At 43.9% G+C, this 21912-nt stretch overlaps 1 protein-coding gene across 1 annotated transcript in view; it reads right to left on the reverse strand.

Moving 5' to 3' along the window:
* The window catches only part of LOC136856927 (lachesin), a 328011-nt gene that overhangs the window by 296757 nt on the left and 9342 nt on the right, over positions 1-21912 (reverse strand). The window contains exon 3 of the mRNA XM_067135191.2: positions 9086-9244. Within this exon, the coding sequence (XP_066991292.2) occupies positions 9086-9244 (159 nt within the window). The remainder of the gene's footprint in view (positions 1-9085; positions 9245-21912) is intronic.

Here is a 21912-nt window from a genome sequence, read left to right on the forward strand (position 1 = left end):
AAGATTGGAAGGGATAGACAAGGAGGAGAGAAGGAAGGGGCCGTGTACTCACGCTAGTTACCATTGCGGTATTTGCTTGGAGAAGAAGTGGGAAACCACGAGGATGGCTGTGTCTCGAATTTCATTGGCTACGTCAACTATGAGATATCTAGGTATTCTTTGTATTTGTATATAGTTATATTTTACTCTGTGACGAGTGTGTGTGTTGATAATAATAAATGTGATATTGTGAACACGAAAGTGAAGTTCTTTTATAATTTAGCAGTTTTACGATTTATATAACAAGAGATTGGTGCAGAAAATCTCGGGAATATTACGAGTTCAACGCGACACGAGAGAACAGAAGAGGATCTTCACATTACGGTCACGGATGTCGAGCGACTTAAATCTCGACATATCTACGCATCTGTGAGAAGAAGAAAGGATCACTAACGCCGAATTAGCTACAACTTCAAATGCAACAGATTAGACGAAAAATAATTACAGTATACGCAGTGTTATTCGTAGATTGGTATTTTTTGTGAACATTTAATGCATGAGAAGATCGAAGAAATTAGGATATTAATCATGACAATAACCTCACCTTCGTCAAAATATCCGTAATGGCTTCCATTCTGGAGAGATCTATGCACTCAACACTCGAGTAGAACACTAGCGCCGTCTGTTGAACAAAGGGAGTAACCAAGCTATGATCTTGTAACACGACGTTACCTTTGGCAACCATTCAATTGATACAATAGTGTATGACGTAACGCTGAGCCACGCAATCACTTCACATGTTTATTTTAAGTCTAAAATCCTCAAGGAGTAACAGTTTTCACGGCAGCGAAGAACTAATATATAGCAGGAGACATCATGGAAGGTAGTACAGTGAATCAGCTGACGAAATTGAAACGTAGACGAGCGACTCAGCGTTCGAACACTACGCGTTTTATTAATCAGATTCTTTCATTCAGTCAATCAACGAACTTAGTAGAAATAGAACATATCCGCGAGCGTCTGCAGGAAACGTTAGCGCCATAAAATGCTTTAAATGACAGTATCCAGGATTTACTCGATGACGCGGAGTACGAAGACGGCGTAGCAGCCAGTAAATAACACCTGGGAAACTCCAAAAGGACGATTAAAAAGGCCACGGGCATCATACAAAGAAAAGCGCGGGTAATGAGGCCGACTCCACCACTATGTCTTCGTGTGTCCTAGTTCGACCAGAGACTATAGCGGAGATAAATCTTCCTACCATTAAACTGCAGTCATTCCCAGTGAACTTAGAAGAATGGCCGGGATCATGGGAGCAGTTCGAGTCTCCCATTGACAAAAAATTCGTCGCTGTCATAACCAAGCACGTGTTTCTCCGCGGGTACTTGGAGATAAAACCAAGGCGTCTTGTAGACGAGATATGCATAACGGCCGACACATATGAGTAAACTAAAAAAACATTTCATAGCACAATACGGTGATCACAGGATTATCTAGTCCCACCTCGATTACTTGGAAAAACTTGAAGTTGCTATTTCGGAGGCCCCGAAGTTTTAAACAGACCTATATTGCCATCGCTGGAAACAAGCACTGAGAACACTAGGTGAAGACGTGGACGCATATGGTCGAATTTTAGCACCCAAACTATTACGAGTTTTTCCAGAGTACGTCTGTCGCCGTTGGTTCGTCAACGTTAAAAGAATAGGCATACAAAAAGGGGACACTATCCGACTACTGACGTTCCTTAACGTAGAAGTGGAAGTAGCTCTTAACACTCAAACGATACCGGGTGACGCGCCGTTAACGACCTCTTCAATACCTACAGTAGCCACTCTTCACGTAAACACCAAACCAAACAAACAAAAGGGGAAGCAGACGCTGGGACCAGACACTTTCTCTGTGTACTGCGAAAACCAAGATCACTGGGGTCCAGAATGTCAGCAACTGAAGGATCCCCAAGTGAGAGCCGAGAGACTGAAAACCACAAACCGGTGCTTTCTTTGCCCACGCAGAGGAAGCAGCAAGACACATTTAAGAAGGGGAAGGCATCCTGCAACAAATGTCGAGGGCACACCATGTATCCATTTGTACCGAAGGCAGCAGTCAACACACATCCGTGGGCAAGATAGGGGTCATCACGTCCGATTTCTCACAACTGGAAACGGCCCGTGTATGAATCAAGGGGTCGACAGGAGGAAGCAAGCTAACTCGTTGTATCATCGATGCAGGGAATCAATCGAGCTTCATCCACGATTCTCTGATTGATTCGCATCATCTTAATGATACTGATTGCAAGATTCTTGAGATAAGCGCGTCTGAATCATCCTCCACTATGTATGATATTAGACGAAAGGTTTTTTCGACATTATGTGCTACTCAACCTGAGCTCAAGTCTCGATTACCACCTTTGAAAGTCACAGCTCCTACACATCTCAACCAACTACGCCCCAATACACAACCGCGTTAGCATCGCTAAGGAAGATGAAGCTAAGTTGATCCGAGTTACGACCCTGACAAAGATCTTCCGATCGAGGTACACATAGGTGCGGATTCATACTGGAAGATAGTAACCATGAAAGAACCTATCAGGGTATCACCATACGCAGCGCATACGCAGAGGAAGTAGATCTGCACTACGATCAAACAAATAATGGTCCATCATGTCTCGCTCACAAAGGATTAGATAACTGATGAAAGCGTGCGGCGTTTCTGGGACTTGGAAACTATTGGAAGTTTGGATAACCATGAGCGAAAATTATCCATGAAAAAATTCCATTTTGCAAGAGTTTTGAGATTCCTACCGCATAGAACATGGACGAAGAGTTGTATCGTTACCTCGAAAGGGAAGCATTCCCTTAGCTGACAATCACACCACCTCCGAAAAACGATTCCACCTGTTAGAGGCTAAACTGAAGACAGACTCATCTATTACAACCACATGTCGGAATACATAAGACAAGAGCACGTGGAAGTTGCACCCGAGGACGTCACTCCTAATAATGTTTACTAAATGCCACACCGCACTGTAAAGAAGCAAAGGGGAGACTCCACAAAATACACATTTGTCTATGACGCGTCGTCACATGAACCAGACTTGCCTTCACTGAACGGCACACTGGAAATATTGGGAACCCTGCCATTTTTCAGGAGCTAGCCGAAGGCTATGACGTATGAGTGTCACAAAGCCTTTACGCAGTTAGTGTTAGACGAAAACGATGGAGACCTCATGCGGTTCCTATGGTATCGCGCCGAGAATACAGCAGAAGATGTGTTCAAATTCACTGACGTGGTCATAGCCTACCATTTCAAGCGTTTGCCATTTGGAATTACTTCGAGCCAATTTATTCTGTCTGCTAGACTTAGGGAACTGGCAACACTGCATCCAAATAATTACCCACGTGTCTCAGCACGTCGTGATAAATAAACATTTATGGATGACTTTACAACAAGCGTTATAGAAGACATTCTTGCGATGAGGTTATATCACGAACACACCGACCTTTTGATGGAGATCAAACTCCCACTCCGTATGTGTGCTATCAATTCACTGACCTTGAAGGAAGCCTGGTACAATGAGGGGGTGGAAATGAGATCCGTAATGAGTGTGCTGGGTATCGATTCGGTTACCTCTGAAGACAATATTTCGACCAACAAAGGGTAAATATCAAGATACCTGGTGGATAAACCAGGGACGAAGAGTAACATTCTACGCGTAAATGCCAGATCTATGACCCTCTCGGACTTTTCACACCCGTGGGGATCGTAGCAAAACTGATATTCCCAGGCACGTGGCTCCGAGGTCTATCATGGGAGGAAGTTCTTCCATCATATCTTGCACGTAACTGGTATTTGTGGAATCCCAATCTTCAGCATCAACCATATTCGTTCCCAGGTGGGTGGGCATTACAGGACCAGGACACGAACCAGAGCTGCATGTCTCCTGCAATGCCTCGAAGAAAGCTTACGCAGCTGTCATCTACACGTGGTCAATGCTTAACGATACTTCTGGCACAAAACTCGCCTGCAGAATAAACAGACTAGCGCCCGTGAAAAGAGTAACTCTACCAAGACTAAAGCTACTACCCGCACTTGCTTGTATACGCCTTCTTCACTACTTCTGTCAAGAGACTGGCTGCGATATCAAGAAGGCTCAGCTGTGGAGCGAATTTACTGTTGCACTTCGGCGGATTCACAACGATCCGTGTAAGCGGAAGAACTTTGTCTGCAACCGCATGGCAGAAATAGATAATCAAGTAAACCCCAGTCGATAGAGACACTATCCTGGAAATCACCCTGCAGATCATCTCACTAGAATATTATACGCAGATCTGCTAGCCTCTTTAGAAACATGGTGACATGGTCCTCGCTGGCTCATCAAAGATAGAGACGTATGGCCATGTGACCCAACACCCACTTGCATGCAGTTTCCAGAAGCCAGGAAAACGTTACAAGTCCTGACGATCACTATAGCGGAAACCCTACTGGATATTCCGAGGTATAGCTCACACTGGAGATTGCTGCATATCACAGCTTGGGTACTTCGTTTCGTCAATATGTTGAGCAAGAAGATAAAAAGCCCTAATGCACTAACGGCTGAAGAGCTACATGCGTCACGCACGTACTGGATCAAAAGGGTTCAAGAGGTACGGTTCACTGTTGAACTACCCGCATTGCGAAATTGTAAACGATTACCAGGCACTTCACAGATTGCTAGATTCAACCCATTTCTATATGATGGTATATTAGGATTTTGTGGCAGACTACAATTGTCTACAATTTGTCTCAAATTGAGGAACACCCAATAATTCTGTATGGCGTCATAGGTTCACCGAGTTAATCATTCAAGAGATCCACATCAAACTTCACCATCTAGGAGTACGCATAGTACTGACAGAACTATGTAAAGAATTCTGGATTCTGCGAGCTCGACAAATTACTAAGAAGATTTTGCACTCATGTCTGACATACAAATAAGCGCACAACAGCAGACCAGAGCTGATTGAGGTGCCATTACCAGCAGACCGCACACAGTCAACACAACCCTTCTCTATGACTGGGATCGACTTCGCTGGACCCCTGTACGTTAATGTGGCAGCAATGTTAACAAATCGTACATCATTATTTTCACTTGTGCCACCACCTGTCTCATCCATCTCGAGCTATATAGAGATACGTCTATAGATAGATTCTTGATGGCCATGCAGAATTTTGTCAGCAGACGACATGTGTCACACACCATATATTCTGACAACGCACAGACCTTCCTCGCCGCTTATAACGAGTTCATAGAGATCCATAAGATTGTGACAGGCACCAAGGTGCACCACCACTGTGCCCACAATGGTATCCGTTGGAAGTTTATCGCACCGAGGGCGGCATGTTGGGGAGGATTTTGGGAGAGAATGGTTGGCTCTGTAAAAAAGTGCCTAAGAAAGGTAATCGGCAGTCCCAACTGAACCAAGAGGGTCTCAATAGAATATTGACAAGTGATGAAGCCATCCTCAATAGCAGGGCGATCACCTTGGCCACAGACACGGGAGATCTCCTGACAATATCCCATTTTAGTTCCATTCCGAAAGGGTCAGAACTGAGTACGAGGAAAAATCTTGTAAAGGAATATAGAATGCAACAAAAGGTCTTGGGGGACTTTCTATGACGCTGGAAAAGGAGTATCTGCCTCAACTGAGAAGTCACCATGAAGTCAAAAATCAAAAGACGTATATGCATTTGCCGAAGATAGGGGATATTTTCCTTCTCCAAGAAGACGTCAGACATTTGTGGAAGAAATCGAGATTAGAAGAGATGCGTCCGGGGAGAGGCGGACGTGCAAGAACGGTCGTTCTGCGGCAGCCTGACAACACGCTCATTACTCGTCAAGTGCAGCTGGTCATCCCTTTGGAGGTAGACCAAGATCGGAAGGATGTTGTGGATTGACATTGGCTACGTCAACTATGAGATATTTGTATATGCCTTGTATTTGTGAACAGTGTGAGTCAGCAGCCCTTTTCAACATCGTCTGCTGCAGCCAAACTCATGTGCACATGGTTTTAGGGGTGCTATTACCGTGCAGGCGTACAGTATGATACTAATGTTCAGTGAGCACATTTTGCACACGATTCTGAACCCTAGCGAAATTTTATATCATCCATTCGCAAAACATGACGCTTGTGAATCATGTAGAAACGTCCTTTTGGATGGCGTATGTATCCTGCTTCCGTCGTACCACCAGGTGATTTTCACAGTGTAGCAATCGACGAAAGGTGCCAGCGGCGGTTCAAGTCGTGCGTCGTTCAAATATTTTTGCATCAGTATGATGTATGAATACGTAAACACAGGCGCACGTTTTCCACATTCAAACAGTAGAATGACGCTGTTATTCATCTTGTGCCCTGCGCATACTCCGCTGGTTAGGGTCTGAATGTACTGTAATCTCTGCTGCCACCCGGCATGTTTTCCACAGAGGGATACGTGGACATGCTCCTCATATATGGGAAAGCAAGACAAAACTCGTGCGAGGCTACGTCTGTACCAGGAAGCGTATCCCGACAGGCGAAACCCGGCTGCTATGACATTCCGCCGTGTTGAAAGACGTCTAAGGACAACAGCCACCAGGCCGCGATAGGCCCATTCCATCATGCGAAATAGAAGAGTCCGTTCTGGAGGCAGCTCGTAATAATCCACACATCAGTACAAGGGCGACACGACAGGTGAACACCAGCCAGCCGTCCGTCTGGCGAATAATGCATGAACATAAATTTCACTCACACTATCTTGAGTTGCACCAAGAGCTCCATGGACGGGATTTCGAAGCTCGAATGGAATTCTGTCGGTGGCTATTAGGCAGGCAGGACAATGATGCAGCATTCGTATCGCATACCTTGTTCTCGGACGAATCGCGCTTCCAAAATAATGGGAACGTCAATCGCCACGACATGCACTATTGAAGTCCAGACAATCCTCACTGGGTGCGACAGGCGGCCCAACAAGCACGCTGGGGAGTGAATGTTTGGTGTGGAATCTTGAGGGATCGCCTCATTTGATCTTATTTCTTTGAGGGCCATTGGACGGACCCACGCTACCTGCACTTTCTGCGTCAGGAACCCCCGCTGCTGCTTGAGGATGTACCCTTGCACGATCGTTTGACGATGTGGTTGCAACAGGATGGAGCTCCACCACATTCGACTTTGCCCGTTCGTAACCATCTGAGCGAGGAACTGCTAGGGAAATGGATAGGACGAGGAGGCCGTGTTTCTTGGCCCGCCAGATCACCGGATTTAACGCCGTTGCACTTCTTCTTGTGGGGATAATTGAAGAAGGTCGTTTACACTAAAGCGCCGGAAACTCCCGGCCAGCTCCGGCAACTCATCACGGATGCCTGCCGAGCAATTAGACCTGGAATGCTGCAGCGCGCAAGACGATCTATTGGACACTGGGCCCGAATGTGCATAACCCAAAAACGGTCATCACATCGAGCATTTGCTGCGATAAAGCATTGTCAGGGAGTTGTGTTCCTATTACTTTCGATCTGTATGTGTCCGGCCTGCTAATTAATTGGCCCTTCTTAGGGCCACAAACACAATCATTCACACACAATTATCATGAAATAGGCTTTTGAACTTACATTGCTTGCGGTACGCATTAAACAAATATTTCAAAAATTTGTAATCTCCGTCCGGGACTCGCACCTTCCACCTCACAGGCAAGCCCGCTCCTCCACGCCTTTGCCAACTACACTAAGTTCCGCATGGCACACTGACATCTTACAAGCAAGAATTAGGTTTACTGCGGTCTCACCATCAGTTTAGTGCTTCGCCGGCGTGTCAGCTTTATAGGATCTGGAAGGTACAATCATGTCTTCCACTGTTTAATACGAGTATAACATTATGGCGCCCTATCATGGTGAGGCGGTAAATACCAAGATATCCGGTTGTGATGCCTGAACAAACCGGCAGGGCAGATTTTTCAGGACGGAATGAATATTGTGGGTTGTATAAATCTACATTGGAAGGGGCGGCTGAGTCACGCTGAATAGTTATATTTTACTCTGCGACGAGTCTGTGTACAGCTAACAATAAGTGTGATAATGTGAACAGGACAGTGAAATCCTCATATAATTTAGTAGTTTTTTCTTCCTCTACTTAATCTGCTTATCCTCCAGCGTTGGTTCTTCCCTCGGACTCAGTGAGGGATCCCACCTCTACCGCCTCAAGGGCAGTGTCGTGGAGCGTGAGACATTGGGTCGGGTGATACAACTGGGGAGAATGACTAGTACCTCGCCCAGGTGGCCGTACCTGCTATGCTGAATAGGCGCCTTGGTGGGGGATGGGAAGATTGGAAGTGGTAGGCATTTGCTTGGAGGAGAAGTTCGAAACCACGGAAAACCACTTCTAGCATGGCTGAGATGGGAATCGATCCCACCTCTACTCAGTTGACTTCCGGAGGCTGAGTGGACCCAGTCCCAGTCATCGTACCACTTTTCAAATTTCGTGGCAGAGCCTAGAATTGAACCCGGGCCTCGGAGGGGAGCAGCTAATCACACTAAGCACTAAACCACTGAGACGGACTGTTTAAATACTTAATGAACTTAAAATCCTGGAACTGTTCTTAATGAAGTCCTATTTCCTCTCCAAGCCGTGCCTGTGGGGTAGTACAGGATGTCTGGTGGAGAGGACAAGTTCATGTAATGAGGCACTGCACGCCCGATGTGATAAAGGCGTTCTTGCTTCACCCGGAAGAACGTGGGTTCTATTCTCCTCAGGAAGTCGAAAAATTTAAGAAACGGGAATTCCACTTCCGAAGGTAGACATGTCTTTGAGGTTTACTCACTCCACACCAAAAGTGAGTACCAGGTTAATTCCTGATGGAAAAGACGGCCGGGCGTAGAGCTAACCTCTCTACCCTAGCAAGTCCTGTGGTTATTGATAGTAGAAGCTTTTAGCCTTCATGGCTAGTACAGAGATTACTTTGATTTTTCTTTTTAGTTCAAGTAATGTCCTTGGGGACGGGATTTGGAACGTTAATTGGGTGTAGGAGAGGTAAGTTCACTAGAGTTACCAACAGTTTTCGAAGATCACTACTAAATACAGGTAATGTACGAGTTACCTACACTCCTGCCCGTTCGGCATGGGGATGGGCTCCCCGCCTTCTCTCCTCCAAGTGATGTTGGGTTGAGGAGACCCCGTGGCGGCACACCGGAGGGTTACGTTGGTCCCTTCTCTCACCACCATGTCCGTACTGGTGGGGTAGTCCAGAATGTCCGGTGGAACTGAAACAGAAATATCACCACTAATGTTAAAATACAAATGCATAATGTGTGGTTTACGCACAAAGTTTGAGATTGTGCTTTTTAGTATTTTCCCTGGTCCTTATATAAAATTTGTTACCTTTTAAGTTGAAATTTGGACAGTCAGTCGTAAACACATCCTCTCCCCGTGGCGCAACAGCACTTGCTATACGACTGCTGCTCAGCACGAAGGCCTGTCGTGTGGCCGGCATGACGAATCCTCACTGCCATTGTTCATGGCTTTCTACACCGGGGCCGCTACCTCACCGTCCGATAGCTCCTCAACAGTAATCACCTAGGCTGAGTGGACCCTGAACCAGCTCCCAAAACCAGGTAAATTTCCTTGACCCAGCCGGGAATCGAACACGGGTTAAAGGCAGGCTCGCTACCTCTACAACGCGGTGCCAGCCCATAACACACACAGTATACACATAACACTTACTCTACCGGGCGAGTTTGCCGTGCGGTTAGGGTCGCGCAGCTGTGAGTGTGTATCCGGGATATAGTGGGTTCAAACCCCGCTGTCGGCAGCCTTGAAAATGGTTTTCCGTGGTTTCCAATTTTCACACCAGGCAAATGCTGGGGCTGTACGTTAATGAAGAGCACGGCTGCTTCCTTCCCACTCCTAGGCCTTTCCTCTCCCATCGTCACCATAAGACCTATCTGTGTGGATGCGACGTAAAGCAAATTGTAAAAAACACAAAAAGATAATTCTCTGAGTAGAATACGTGGATGGTTCGGCCGCCACCTCCGCCACCGGCTCTCGGGAGAGGCCTCCTCCGCCACCTCCTCCACCACCTCCTCCACACGCTCTAGGGAGAGCCCTCCTCCTCCACCTCCACCACACGCTCTCAGGCGAGGCCTCCTCCTCACGCTGGCTAAGAGCGCGACCCTAACCTCACATCCGCCATCTTCGAGGGGCTTAACCTGACTTTTTATGCGTAAGACAGCTAGTCTAACCTCATGGAGGGGCTTAACCTCAGTTTTACAGCCGGATGCCCTTCCCGACGTCAATTGCACAAGATGGCGGCTATACATGACTCCTTATGATACGCCTTAAGGGTGCTTACGCAAGATGGTGGCTGCAAGATGGCTACTGCTCTTATGAGACACTCTTGGGATGCTTGCGCAAGATGGCGGCTATACACGGCTCCTTATGAGACACCTTAAGGGTGCTTGCGCAAGATGGCTGCTGCTCTTATCAAGAAAGCTGGCTTAGAGGCTAACGTGCCGTGCTGGTTCTATTAATTAAATTTGGGGCTTAAAAGCAAAATGTTAAATATCTCGAAAACGGTGCGTCGTAGAGCAAAACAGACAAAATGTTTCTGCCTACGATCTAGATTCGCAGTATAAGGAACATGATAGCATAAAAAAATTAGTCTAATGATGAGATCAACGGTTCGGATCCTACTTAAGCCCTTTGGCATTTAGTCAGTTTTAGCTTGTATTGAAACAAGTTTTCGTAACTTGATTAGGTCTTGCTATGGTAGAGATTATAACATGCTGTGCTGGTTTGATTCATTAAATTTGGGGCTTAAATGCAAAATGTTAACTATCTCGAAAACGGTGCGTCGTAGAGCAAAACGGACAAAATGTTTCTGCCTAGTACCGAGGTTCGCAGTATCAAGAGCATGATAGCATAAGAAAATGTAGTCTAATGATATCAACGGTTCGGTTCCTCCTTAGGCCCTTTGGCATTGACAGCTATCGAATTCTACAAGATGGCAGCTATACATAGCTTCTTATGGTGCTTGCACAAGATGGCTGCTGCTTTTATGAGACCCCCTAGGGATGCTTGCGCAAGATGGCGGACACAAAATGGCGGCTATACATAGCTTCTTATGAGACGGCTTAAGGGTGCTTGCACAAGATGACTGCTACTCTTATGAGACTCCCTAGGGATGCTTGCGCAAGATGGCGGCGGCTCTTACGGAGAAAACTAGCTTTGCGGCTACTGCGCAAGGTGGCGGCTGCTGTTATGCATGCGGTAGAGGGCAATTTGAAATTCCACGTGCTCTTCAAAGCTACGTTGTTTTTGACAGCGGCCATCTTTAATCAGCAGAGTACCGTGCTGCCATCTTTGGCTACTACCTTTGAAATGTGGTGGCGGCAATGTCCATGTGACAGCTGTCATCCGCCATCTTTAATCAATAGAGCACCGTGCTGCCATCTTTAGCTACTACGTTCGGAATATGATGGCGGCAATTTGAAAAATCTACGTGGTTTTGATAGCTGTCGACCACCATCTTTAAACAACAACGCATCGTGTTGCTATCTTTACATCACTAAACCTTATCCTTATACATGTGGTGGTGGGTAATTTAAATTCCATGTGCTTTTTTGACAGCTCCCATCTTTAATCAACAGAGCATAATGCTACTATCTTTACAGCACTAAATCTCATATCTTTGAAATGTGGTGGCGGGTAATTTAAAAAATTCTACGTGCTTTTTTGACAGCTGTCATCTTTAAACAGTGGTGGCTATATATAAGCTGTTAAGGCCTCATCCTTCTCCTCCGCCTCCTATGTCAAGACATAGCTTTATCGGACAAGTTTAAACCTGCATTGCGAAGGCAAGAGTGTGCAGCGATAACATCACTGTGCATGTTTAGACTTGCAGATCACAAAAGAAACATGACAAGGCTAGAATTAAACACTGTACTCGATATCGTTAACTTCAACATGCGTTCAGAACATTGTTTGATGTGTTCAGATCACTTCATAAGTGATCAAGGCTAGAATCGAACACTGTACTCGATACAATATATGTTCAGAACGTGTCAGGGGATATCTTTGTTCTAAGAAGATCAGATCACACAGGAAGTGATTAAGACTAGAATCGAACACTGTATTCGATGTCGTTAACTTCAACATGTGATCAGAACATTGATTGATGAGTTCAGAACACTAAATAAGTGATTAAAACATACCAAGACCAGAATAGAACACTGTACTCGATACAGCACGTGTTCATAACATGTCAGGGGATACCTTTGTTCTAAGAAGATGCATTCGAACGGAGAAAAAATAATAAGATTTATGTACAGCTTATTCAAGATAGCGGCTGTTATAACGTCCTCCTCCTCTTCCCTCTTGGTTAAGGCATAGCTTTATCGAACATACAACGCGATCTTATGCATAAGGGAATGCATATACTGCGTAGCCAACTCGCTCGGTAAACGATAATATGAATACAACAGAAGTACCTTCTATCATTTGTCTTGTGCGAAAATTTAAAAAATCAGAAAAACTATACTGCGTAGCCAACTCGCTCGGTAAACGATAATCTGTTTTAGTTACAATAGAAAAAACATAGATTCAAACCCTTTTTTATTATCGCAAACGCCGAAAGTGAAATTAAACAGAACGATTGGTGCTATAAGAAATACAATGGTTACATTTAATCCCCTAGCAGTCGAACAAGTTATCGCATAAACATGTAACATGAAATATCAGTCAATCTGTTGGCATGGGTTCCAAGCATGTAGCTCATGCGGAAAGTAAAATTAAACACAACGCTAGTGTTATAAGAAATACACTGCTTACATTTAAGTCCCTAGCTGTTGAACAAGTTATCACATAAACATGTGACATGAAATATCGGTTCGGAACCATATTGTTTCAATGTGTTGACATGGGTATAAGCATGTAACTTATGCGGAAAGTAAAAATTAAACAGAACGCCTAGTGTAAGAAATACGCTGCTTACATTTAACAAGTTATCGCATAAACATGTGACATGAAATATCGGTTCGGAAACATATTATTTCAAACTGTTGGCATGGGTTACAAGCATGTAGCTTGTGCAAGAGAGGACTTCTATGCAAGATGCAGAACCGAAAAAATAATCGTGCTACACACATGATAGGGAATGGAACCCTGGGGTTACGTCTTATTATGATGGCAAAAATATGAAAGGACTCTTCCTCCACCTCCTCCTCCTGACTGCGTCCTCCTCCTATCCTCCTAGGGCTAATGGGCTAAAGGGCTAAAGTGCCAAAGGGCTCCTCCACCCCCTCACCACGCCCTCCTCCTCCCGGAAGGAGTTAGCTGAAGTTGGTACATTTTTAACAGCAGCAACACCCTCATCGATTGTTATCAGCAAGAACGCATCTACTTTGTTAAGTATAGTAAATTAATCTTTATTGGTAATTGGTTTTGTGTTTAGAACCGAAGAAATTCATGCCACACATGTAGAACCCAAGTGTCACGTCTTATCAGAATTACCTAATAAAATCCCCGACCTAATAGTGGTGCGATTAATTGCGTTTTCCTAACAGAAATCAGTATCTGCTTGATTGTTTTAAGTGTTTGGAACACTGAACTTTTGAAGATGGCAGCAGTGAGGTTAGCGATGTTCTGTTGTTGGATTTTAAATTCCGCGCTACAACATGCATAAGGTGGCAGCCTTGAGGTTTAACACCGTAAAGACGGCAGCAGTGAGGTTAGTGGTGGTCTATTGTCCTTAAAAGTGAGGTTAGGGTCCGTCAAGATGACAGCTGTCAAAAAAGCACGTGGCTTTGTTTACTAACAAGTGCACGTGGTCTTGACGTTACGGTCACACGCAGGGCACACAACATTATTTTTTTAAATTATGTTTTCCCTGCAAAATGTAAAAAATAAAGCGTTCTTCATCGTTATTTTAACTGGAAGAAGGTACTAATGTTCACCTGATCATACGAATATATATTAATTTTGATTTCTCACACATTAAGGAAGAATTGAGGAGAGGAATATCATCTACTGGAGCTGGTCATTCAAGGGAAGATTCAAGGCAAAAGAAGACCAGAAAGAAGACGCATTTCCTGGATTGATAATCTGTAAACTAGGTTCAACTGTTCCGCTATTTCTCTGTTTCTCGCTGCATCATCTAAAGCAAGAATCTCTGTGGTGGTAGCCGACCTTCTGTGAGGAGATGGAACTTGAAGAAGAAGAAAGAAAGATTATCTGGAAGTTTCACAGTAATATGATGAGAGAATTTTGTGTGACGAAATGCTCTAGATGTAAGTGTGAGGAAACAACACTTGAGGGTGCGGACTAAACCCATTAAGACCTACTTGTGTCAGTCTCCTCATTCTTCCCGACCTCCCTTCGCCAATTCTTCTTCTCTTCCCATCCAAACGGTATTAGGTTTGGGACGCCCCTCGTTAATATTCGTAGGCTTTCTTTAGCACATATCTTCGATGGAGGAGTTCTAAGCTCAGGTGTATTGGATTATCTCTTATCAAACTTCAATTACCTCTCCTCCTAACGTAACCACGATACACGATCTGGCTCCTCTTTAACAATATCTGTCAGTCACTCCAGGACTTACAACCGCTCCGTTGTAGTCACTGCCCTCCCTGTTACCATTAGGGATTTGCGTTCTAGATGGAGATTTAATATGGATTACCGAAAATCACTTGCTGAATACTTCTAGCTGACTTGTACGATGAGTGAAGTGTAAATGAGTGCTTAAATGACCATATTTTCTTAAAATGAGAAACATATTTGCTAGTTATAGGTCTTTACTGTCTTCCATTCTTTTATTATTACTATTGTTAGTTTTATAATTAGCATGTTCATTTATATAGTCATGTACAATCTATAATTCATTCTTTTTTTACTGCCTCTTATATTTGCTATTAGTACTATAAAATCCACAGCCTGTTTCCAGTCATTCGACCGGTTCAGGAATTAAATTAATGAAGCCCCCATCTTGCGGCGAGGACAGGAATTGACCCGATTGCCGAAGCCGTCGCATTCCTCTGGAGCAATGAGTAACGAATGGCAGATGAAATGAAATGGTATTGGAGAGTGTTGTTGGAATGAAATATGACAGGGAAAACCGAAGCAAACGGAGAAAACCTGTCCTGCCTCCGCTTTGTCCAACACAAATCTCACATGAAGTGACTGGTATTTGAACCACGGAACCCAGGTATGAGAGACAGGCGCGCTACCGCCTGAGCCTCGGAGGGTCATTTGGTATTAGTACTATATTATTTTAAAGAAAGTATTTGTTGTATTAAAAAAATAACATTTCTGTTAGTTATTTTAAATGTTGTGGTTAAGTTTAAGGCCGTCCCCGTGGTGTAGGGGTAGTGTGCTTGCCTCTTACCCAGCGGCCCCGGGTTCGATTCCCGGCCAAGTAAGGGATTTTTACCTGGACCTCAGAGCTGGTTCGAGGTCCACTCAGCCTACGTGATTAGAATTGAGGAGCTATCTGACGGTAAGATAGCGGCCCCGGTCTAGAAAGCCAAGAATAATGGCCGAGGGGATTCGTCGTGCTGACCACACGACACCTCGTAATCTGCAGGTCTTCTGGCTGAGCAGCGGCCTCTTGGTAGACCAAGGCCCTTCAATGGCTGTAGTGCCATGGGGTTTGGTTTGGTTTTGGTTCAGTGTAGGAGAGGGCCTAGAGCCTTAACTTCGAAACGAATAAAGACGAATTAGGTCTACTTACTTACTTGTGATAAGTTTTAGGATACATCTCTAGTTTTACTGCCCCTTGAAAAAATAATCACTGCCATGATCTGATATTAGAGATTGAAATACATCGCACTCGTTTCCCCTCTACCAAGAGTAGAAAGCAGAACTTAGTTGAGCAATGACCAAGTCCATGCACCTGACGTAAGTCACTGAAAATCACTTGTTGTAAGTTTGGCAGTACGTGTCTGTTTTACAAAGGAACTTCAACACTCAGAGGTATGTTTCAAAAGCGAATTGGTTTGCAGCTTGCGATAAACAGAGAGCATATTTCTATTATAATAGAATGTCCTGCAGAGAAATATCACATACTCTGTTTTTATACTCAACACAATCAGCTCGGCGGCTCCCCGCTGCGTGTCGAGGGCGTGTCGGCAACAAAACAGTTCTCCAGATTGCGGCACTGTTCGCAATTCAAGAGGCAGTCTCACACTGTGTTCTCAGTTAAATGCTGCCTTGTAATTCTGAATACGAACATTAGGTGTTAGTTCGCCTTTCATATAAATCCATTTGACTGAATGTTTCATGACTTTTTTTAACATTAGCATTTTAAGAATAAGTCTTTTGAATCGACATATATGTATGTTATAATAATAATAATAATAATAATAATAATAATAATAATAATAATAATAATAATAATAATAATAATAATAATAATAATAATAATAATAATAATAATATTTATTTATTTATTTATTTATTTACTTATTTATTTATTTATTTATTTATTTATTTATTTATTTATTTATTTATTTATTTATTTATTTATTTATTTATTTTTTATTTATTTATTTATTTCGACTTTCCCTAATTGCAGATTGCTCCTGAGGACAAAGTATACAAAAAGGATAAGATTAATATTAAAAGTTATTGTGAGATTGTTAGCACGTTTGACATACTGTACGTTGTTGCCTTACAAAATTTGGTAGATATGGTTCTTCGGGATTTGGACGGAATATTTCTAGTCACTGCAAATTCTTTTATTAATGCCTGATTGAGGTTCATTTTCAGAACTGCACGAAAAAGAGAGGAATGGTTACTCTAGCGCCAACCATTAATCCTATGACCTCCTTACCTTTCAAATGGTATTGCTGTTGATAGAATGGGATGCTTGGTTCGTATGTTGTATTCTTTTGTTCATGTACCTCATTGAGTTGTGTTTCGGATGTCTCGAATCTGATCGTCGGATCTATCATAAAGCCCTTTCGGTGGTTTTTGAAGGCTATCATGTCAATTCGACGGATGCTGCCTATAATAGAGACCGTGGACCTCCTCTTAGACTGTAAAGCCTGAGTCCCTTAACGCTTAAGCAATGGCAGAGCGTATTTTATGGTGCCTAGAATTTCGTACAGCTTCTTCTTGCGAGCAGTAACCGAGGACGTGGGCAAGAGTCGCTACCTCGTTGTGGCAGCGCCGACATTGTCTGCCTGGAAGAGCACGTACGGCAGCTGCGTTATCTGTCATTTTCAAGGCATCACGCCATTCGCTACAAGGAAATCCTTGAAGGTGGCTAACCCACTGACTGGCTGGGGGATGTTGACAAAAAAAAAAAAAAAAAAAAAAAAAAAAAAAAAAAAAAAAAAAAAAAAAAACACCTCCTTTCCCTTTCTGTGGGAAATCGTACCACTTTCCAAATTCAACTTCTCTCTACTGGCTACTGATTTTCCGACAGTCTAAAGAACCCTCTCCTTATTCAATATGCTGTCATCTGGTGTTAGATGAAGCCTTTACAAACAGTTGAACCTTCTTATTTTGATTCCCTTGTATTTAGTATGTAAGTATCTAGAGAAATCGAAGAGTATTCTAAGGGCATTAGTGCATTGAGAAACAGCCCCCCAACACGAACGGAATAGTCCTAGTTCCTTGAATTTCCTAGGACTGTATACAATGGTGTCCAGCATATCAGCGGGACCTTGTAAGATTTCTTTCATTATGCATCCGGTAATTTTATCTGAATCTTCGAGGAATTTTACAGGAATTTACTCAGAGGGAATTCTTTGGAACTGGTAAATAAGACATGGCCAAATTGAGGTATTTAGAATACAGAATTTTTTATTGGTTTGTAAAAGAGGTGAGGACGACAGAGATTGTAACTTGTTATTAAATTCATAGAAGCTTGAGAGATGAATGTGATAATGTTCTCAAAGTTCACTTCCAAATATTTTATTGATTCTCCCGGAGAGATAGCCTACTCTTCACGTCTCCTCCGTAAGTTGAGGTATCTTCACCAAAGAGCTTAGATGGCGGTGGTGATTAATATTTTGAGAGGAAGTACAACTAGACAATCAAAACTTCTATACCGAGCGAGTTGGCCGTGCTGTCAGGGGCACGCGACTGAGAGCTTGCATCCGGGAGATAGTGAGTTCGAATCATACTGTCGGCAGCCCTGAGGATGATTTCCGTGGTTTCTCATTTTCACACCAGGCATACGCTGGGGCTGTACCTTGACGAAGGCCATCGTCGCTATAAGGACTATCTGTGTTGGTGCGACGTAAAGCAACTAGCAAAAAAGTAGCATCTTCTATATAACATTAATCAGAGGGAAAAAAAGTGTTGACGATTATTTGTTTTGATAGGAAGTACAACTTGGCAACCATCCTCTATATAACATTAATCAGTGAGAAAAAAATGGAAGGGATCCCACACTACACAAATCGAAGGTATCGGCCAAAGAAAAACAAGGGCCACGAAGGGCATGAAAGTAAAAGACTACTTAGGCCTCGAATGCTCTAAACAGTTGGGGTCGGAAAAGAACAAGAGTCGACCAAGGGAGGTCAGATAGGATAGATGAAAGTGAAGAGCTTGGTACATGTGAGTGGAAACAATGCCAGGACTCAGCTAAGGACCTCGTGGTCACTATCCACGCTCTGAAGTTCAGAGTCCCGTGGGCACCTTTTAATCATCACTTACAACAGGCAGAGGTCAATGTGGGTGTTATTCTACCACCCGAACCCACAGGGTCAGAGATAAAAAGTGGAAGGGATCCGACACTTCGAAAAATGAAGGTACCGGCCAAAGGAAGACGAGGGCCACGAAGGGCGTAATATGAAAGACTCATGGTGGTGGTGGTGGTGGTGGTGGTGGTGGTGGTGATTATTGTTTTAAGAGGAAGTACAACTAAGCAACCATCTTCTATACAACACTGATTAGAGAGAAAAATTGGAAGGGATCCGAGACTTCGAAAAATGAAGGTACCGGCCAAAGAAAGACAAGGGCCACGAAGGCGTGAAAATGAAAGGCTCCCTAGGTTTCGAGTGCCCTAATACCATCGGAGTCGGAAAAGAACAAGAGTTGACCAAGGGAGGTCGTATAGCACAGATGAGAGTGAGGAGCCTAGCACAAGTAAGTGGACGCAATGCAAGGACTCAGCTAATTGCTCCGTCGTCGCCAACCCACGCTCTCAATTTGAGAGCCACTGGAACCTCTTTTAGTCGCCCCTTACGACAGGCAGGGGATACCGTGGGTGTTATTCTACCGCCTTCGCAAACAGGGGGAAGCAATGAGCTTACTTTGAACAATACAAAGGGCACTAGGAAAGTTTTGCAATGTGAGTGAACGCTTTAGACTTTAAAAAAATAATTTCCACCACACTCAATACACTTCTCCATACGTCTAAACCAGTCATTGAACCAACTCTGCCAATTTTCTTCGATTACATTTTCACACTCTTGATTCCATGTTGCCAGAAGCTCCTAGTCCAATCCAAAACTTCGCCCTTTCTGCTTCATCTTCACTTCTCTGAAGAGTGCAAAGTCACATGGGGCAAGATCAGGACTGTATGGAGGGTGATCAAGCACAGTCAACCCTGATCTGGCAAGAAAATCCATTGTTACATTAGCACGATTTGCTGGAGCATTGTCATGATTCAAGAGCCAAGTGTTGAGCTGTGACATTTGACGTAGCTGCTTGAGAGCTTGTATGACCTGAGGCAGACAAGTCTCACTGTACCACTTCACAGTAACTGTCCTTTGTGTTTCTAGCACAACCCGAGTCAGGATGCCTCGTTTAGTGAAGAACACTGCATCCTTTTCTTCACTAACCTTCAGTTTCGCATAGTCACAGAAGTACCCTCATCTTCAAACAGCCCCAGCTTGTTCTGGGATTTTGTTGGGACATCGTAATAACAAAGCCAAGTTTCGTCACCTGTAACAATGCTATTGACGTGACGCGAAGTCCTATTTTCAAACTGTTTTAGCATTTTTCGGCACAATTTCACTCGATGTGCCGTTTGTTCCTCTGAAAGTGAATGGGGCACCCAAAGGGAACAAACCTTTCTAACACGGAGATGGTCGTGTAGAATTGAATGAATGCTGGTGCAGGGATGTGGAGTGTCTCTTCTACCTGCCGATATTCAACCGCCTCTCTTGCTGCAACATTTTCCTCACAGCTTCAATGTTTTCCTCAGTCACTTATTCAGACGGTCGCCCAGAACGAGGATCGTCTTCAACCCCACAATTTCCCCTCGAGAACTCTTTGTACCAGCGGAAAATTATTTTCCGATGTAGACAGACTTTCCCCAGCCCAGGAGTAATTTCCTCCCGGCACTGGTCAACAGTTAATCCACGAGCAAAATTGTAGCGGTTAATTGCGCGATATTCACCTTTAGACCACACTGACATCTTAACTTGCTTTCAATCCCATTGGTAACAGAAGGTTGCGCCTTGCTGTCTCCTAGACCGGTTTTCATTCCTCTTTTCATCACTCACCATAACAGGGGTGTTCAGCCAACCGTTTTTGCGTATTGAGAAACTTTCTTAGTGCCCTTTGTATTTATACATACTGACTTGGACAGGTTAATATTTAAACCAATCTCATTGAATACTTGAATTGCCATTCGTACAAGTTCGAGGACTGATTGTTTATCTTTGCTGATGATGACGGTATCATCCACGAAGCCTAAGGCAGTTACTGGCTTAAGGCCAGGTGTTACGGAAAATCCATATTCTGTCGCCACAGGTTCCTCGTTGAGTTCTTCCAATATATGATCCGTTGCAAGATTGTATAATCTTACTATATATAAAAATGGATGTATGTGTGTAAATGACACATCTCCTCCTAAACCACTGGAGTAATTTCAATCAAATTTCGAACAGTTATTATTTGCTATCTTGAGACGAACACTCTGGAGGTTAGCCATCTCTAGCCCCCTTAGTGGTGGGGAATTAGGGGGGTCAGGTATAAAAATAATCAAAAATATTGTCGAATCCATAGTTTTCGGGGTCGCTGAGGTTAATAGTGACACTTCGAATTTTAAAAGAATCCAATTCCAACCCTCTTTGTGGTGGAGGGGGGGGGGCGAGGGGGATTGATATATAAAAATAATCGAAAACAGTGTCGAATCCATAGTTTTCGTGGTCACCGAGATGAAAAGTAACACTCCGATATTTTTTAAGTCAACGTTCAGGCCCATTGGCGGTGGGGGGCGAGGGGTAGTTTGCGGTGGGGGCGAGGGGGCAGTGAGATATAGAAATAATTGAAAATAGCGTCCAAACCATACTTTTCGGGGTCTCTGAGATAAATAGTGACACTCCGGAATTTTTTAAAGTCCAACTTCAACCCCTTTGGGGTGAGGGCAAGGGGGGAATGATATATAAAATTAATCGAAAATAGTTTCCGACTCGTTGGCTGAACGGTCAGCGTACTGGCTTTTGGTTCAGAGGGTCCTGGGTTCGATTCCCGGCCGGGTGGGGATTTTATCCTTAATTGGTTAATTCCTACGGCACGGGGGCTGGATGTATGTGTTGTCTTCATCATCATTTCATCCTCATCACAACGTGCAGGTTGCCTACCGGCGTCAAATAGAAAGACCTGCAACTGGCGAGCCGAACCCGTCCTGGGATACCCCGGCACTAAAAGCCATACGACATTTCAATCGAAAATAATGTCAAATACTTAGTTTTTGGGGTCGCCGAGGTGAATTGTACACTCCGGACTTTTAGTATCAGGAGAAAAACCACGTGGGGCTAAGACACTTTAGGATCCCTTAGGGATGGGGGCGAGGGGGTGAGATGCAAAAATCATCTAAAGTACTGTCGAATACATACGTCTCTGACTCGCTGAAATGAATAGTGTCAGTCCGGAATTTTTTAATGTCCAAGTTCAGCCCCCTTCGGGTTGGGGGCGATGGGAGAGTGATGCGTAACAATAATCGAAAATAGTGTCAAATTCATAGTTTTTGGGG

This window comes from Anabrus simplex, chromosome 1 (genome assembly GCF_040414725.1).
Source record: "Anabrus simplex isolate iqAnaSimp1 chromosome 1, ASM4041472v1, whole genome shotgun sequence".
Classification (NCBI taxonomy): Eukaryota; Metazoa; Arthropoda; class Insecta; order Orthoptera; family Tettigoniidae; genus Anabrus; species Anabrus simplex.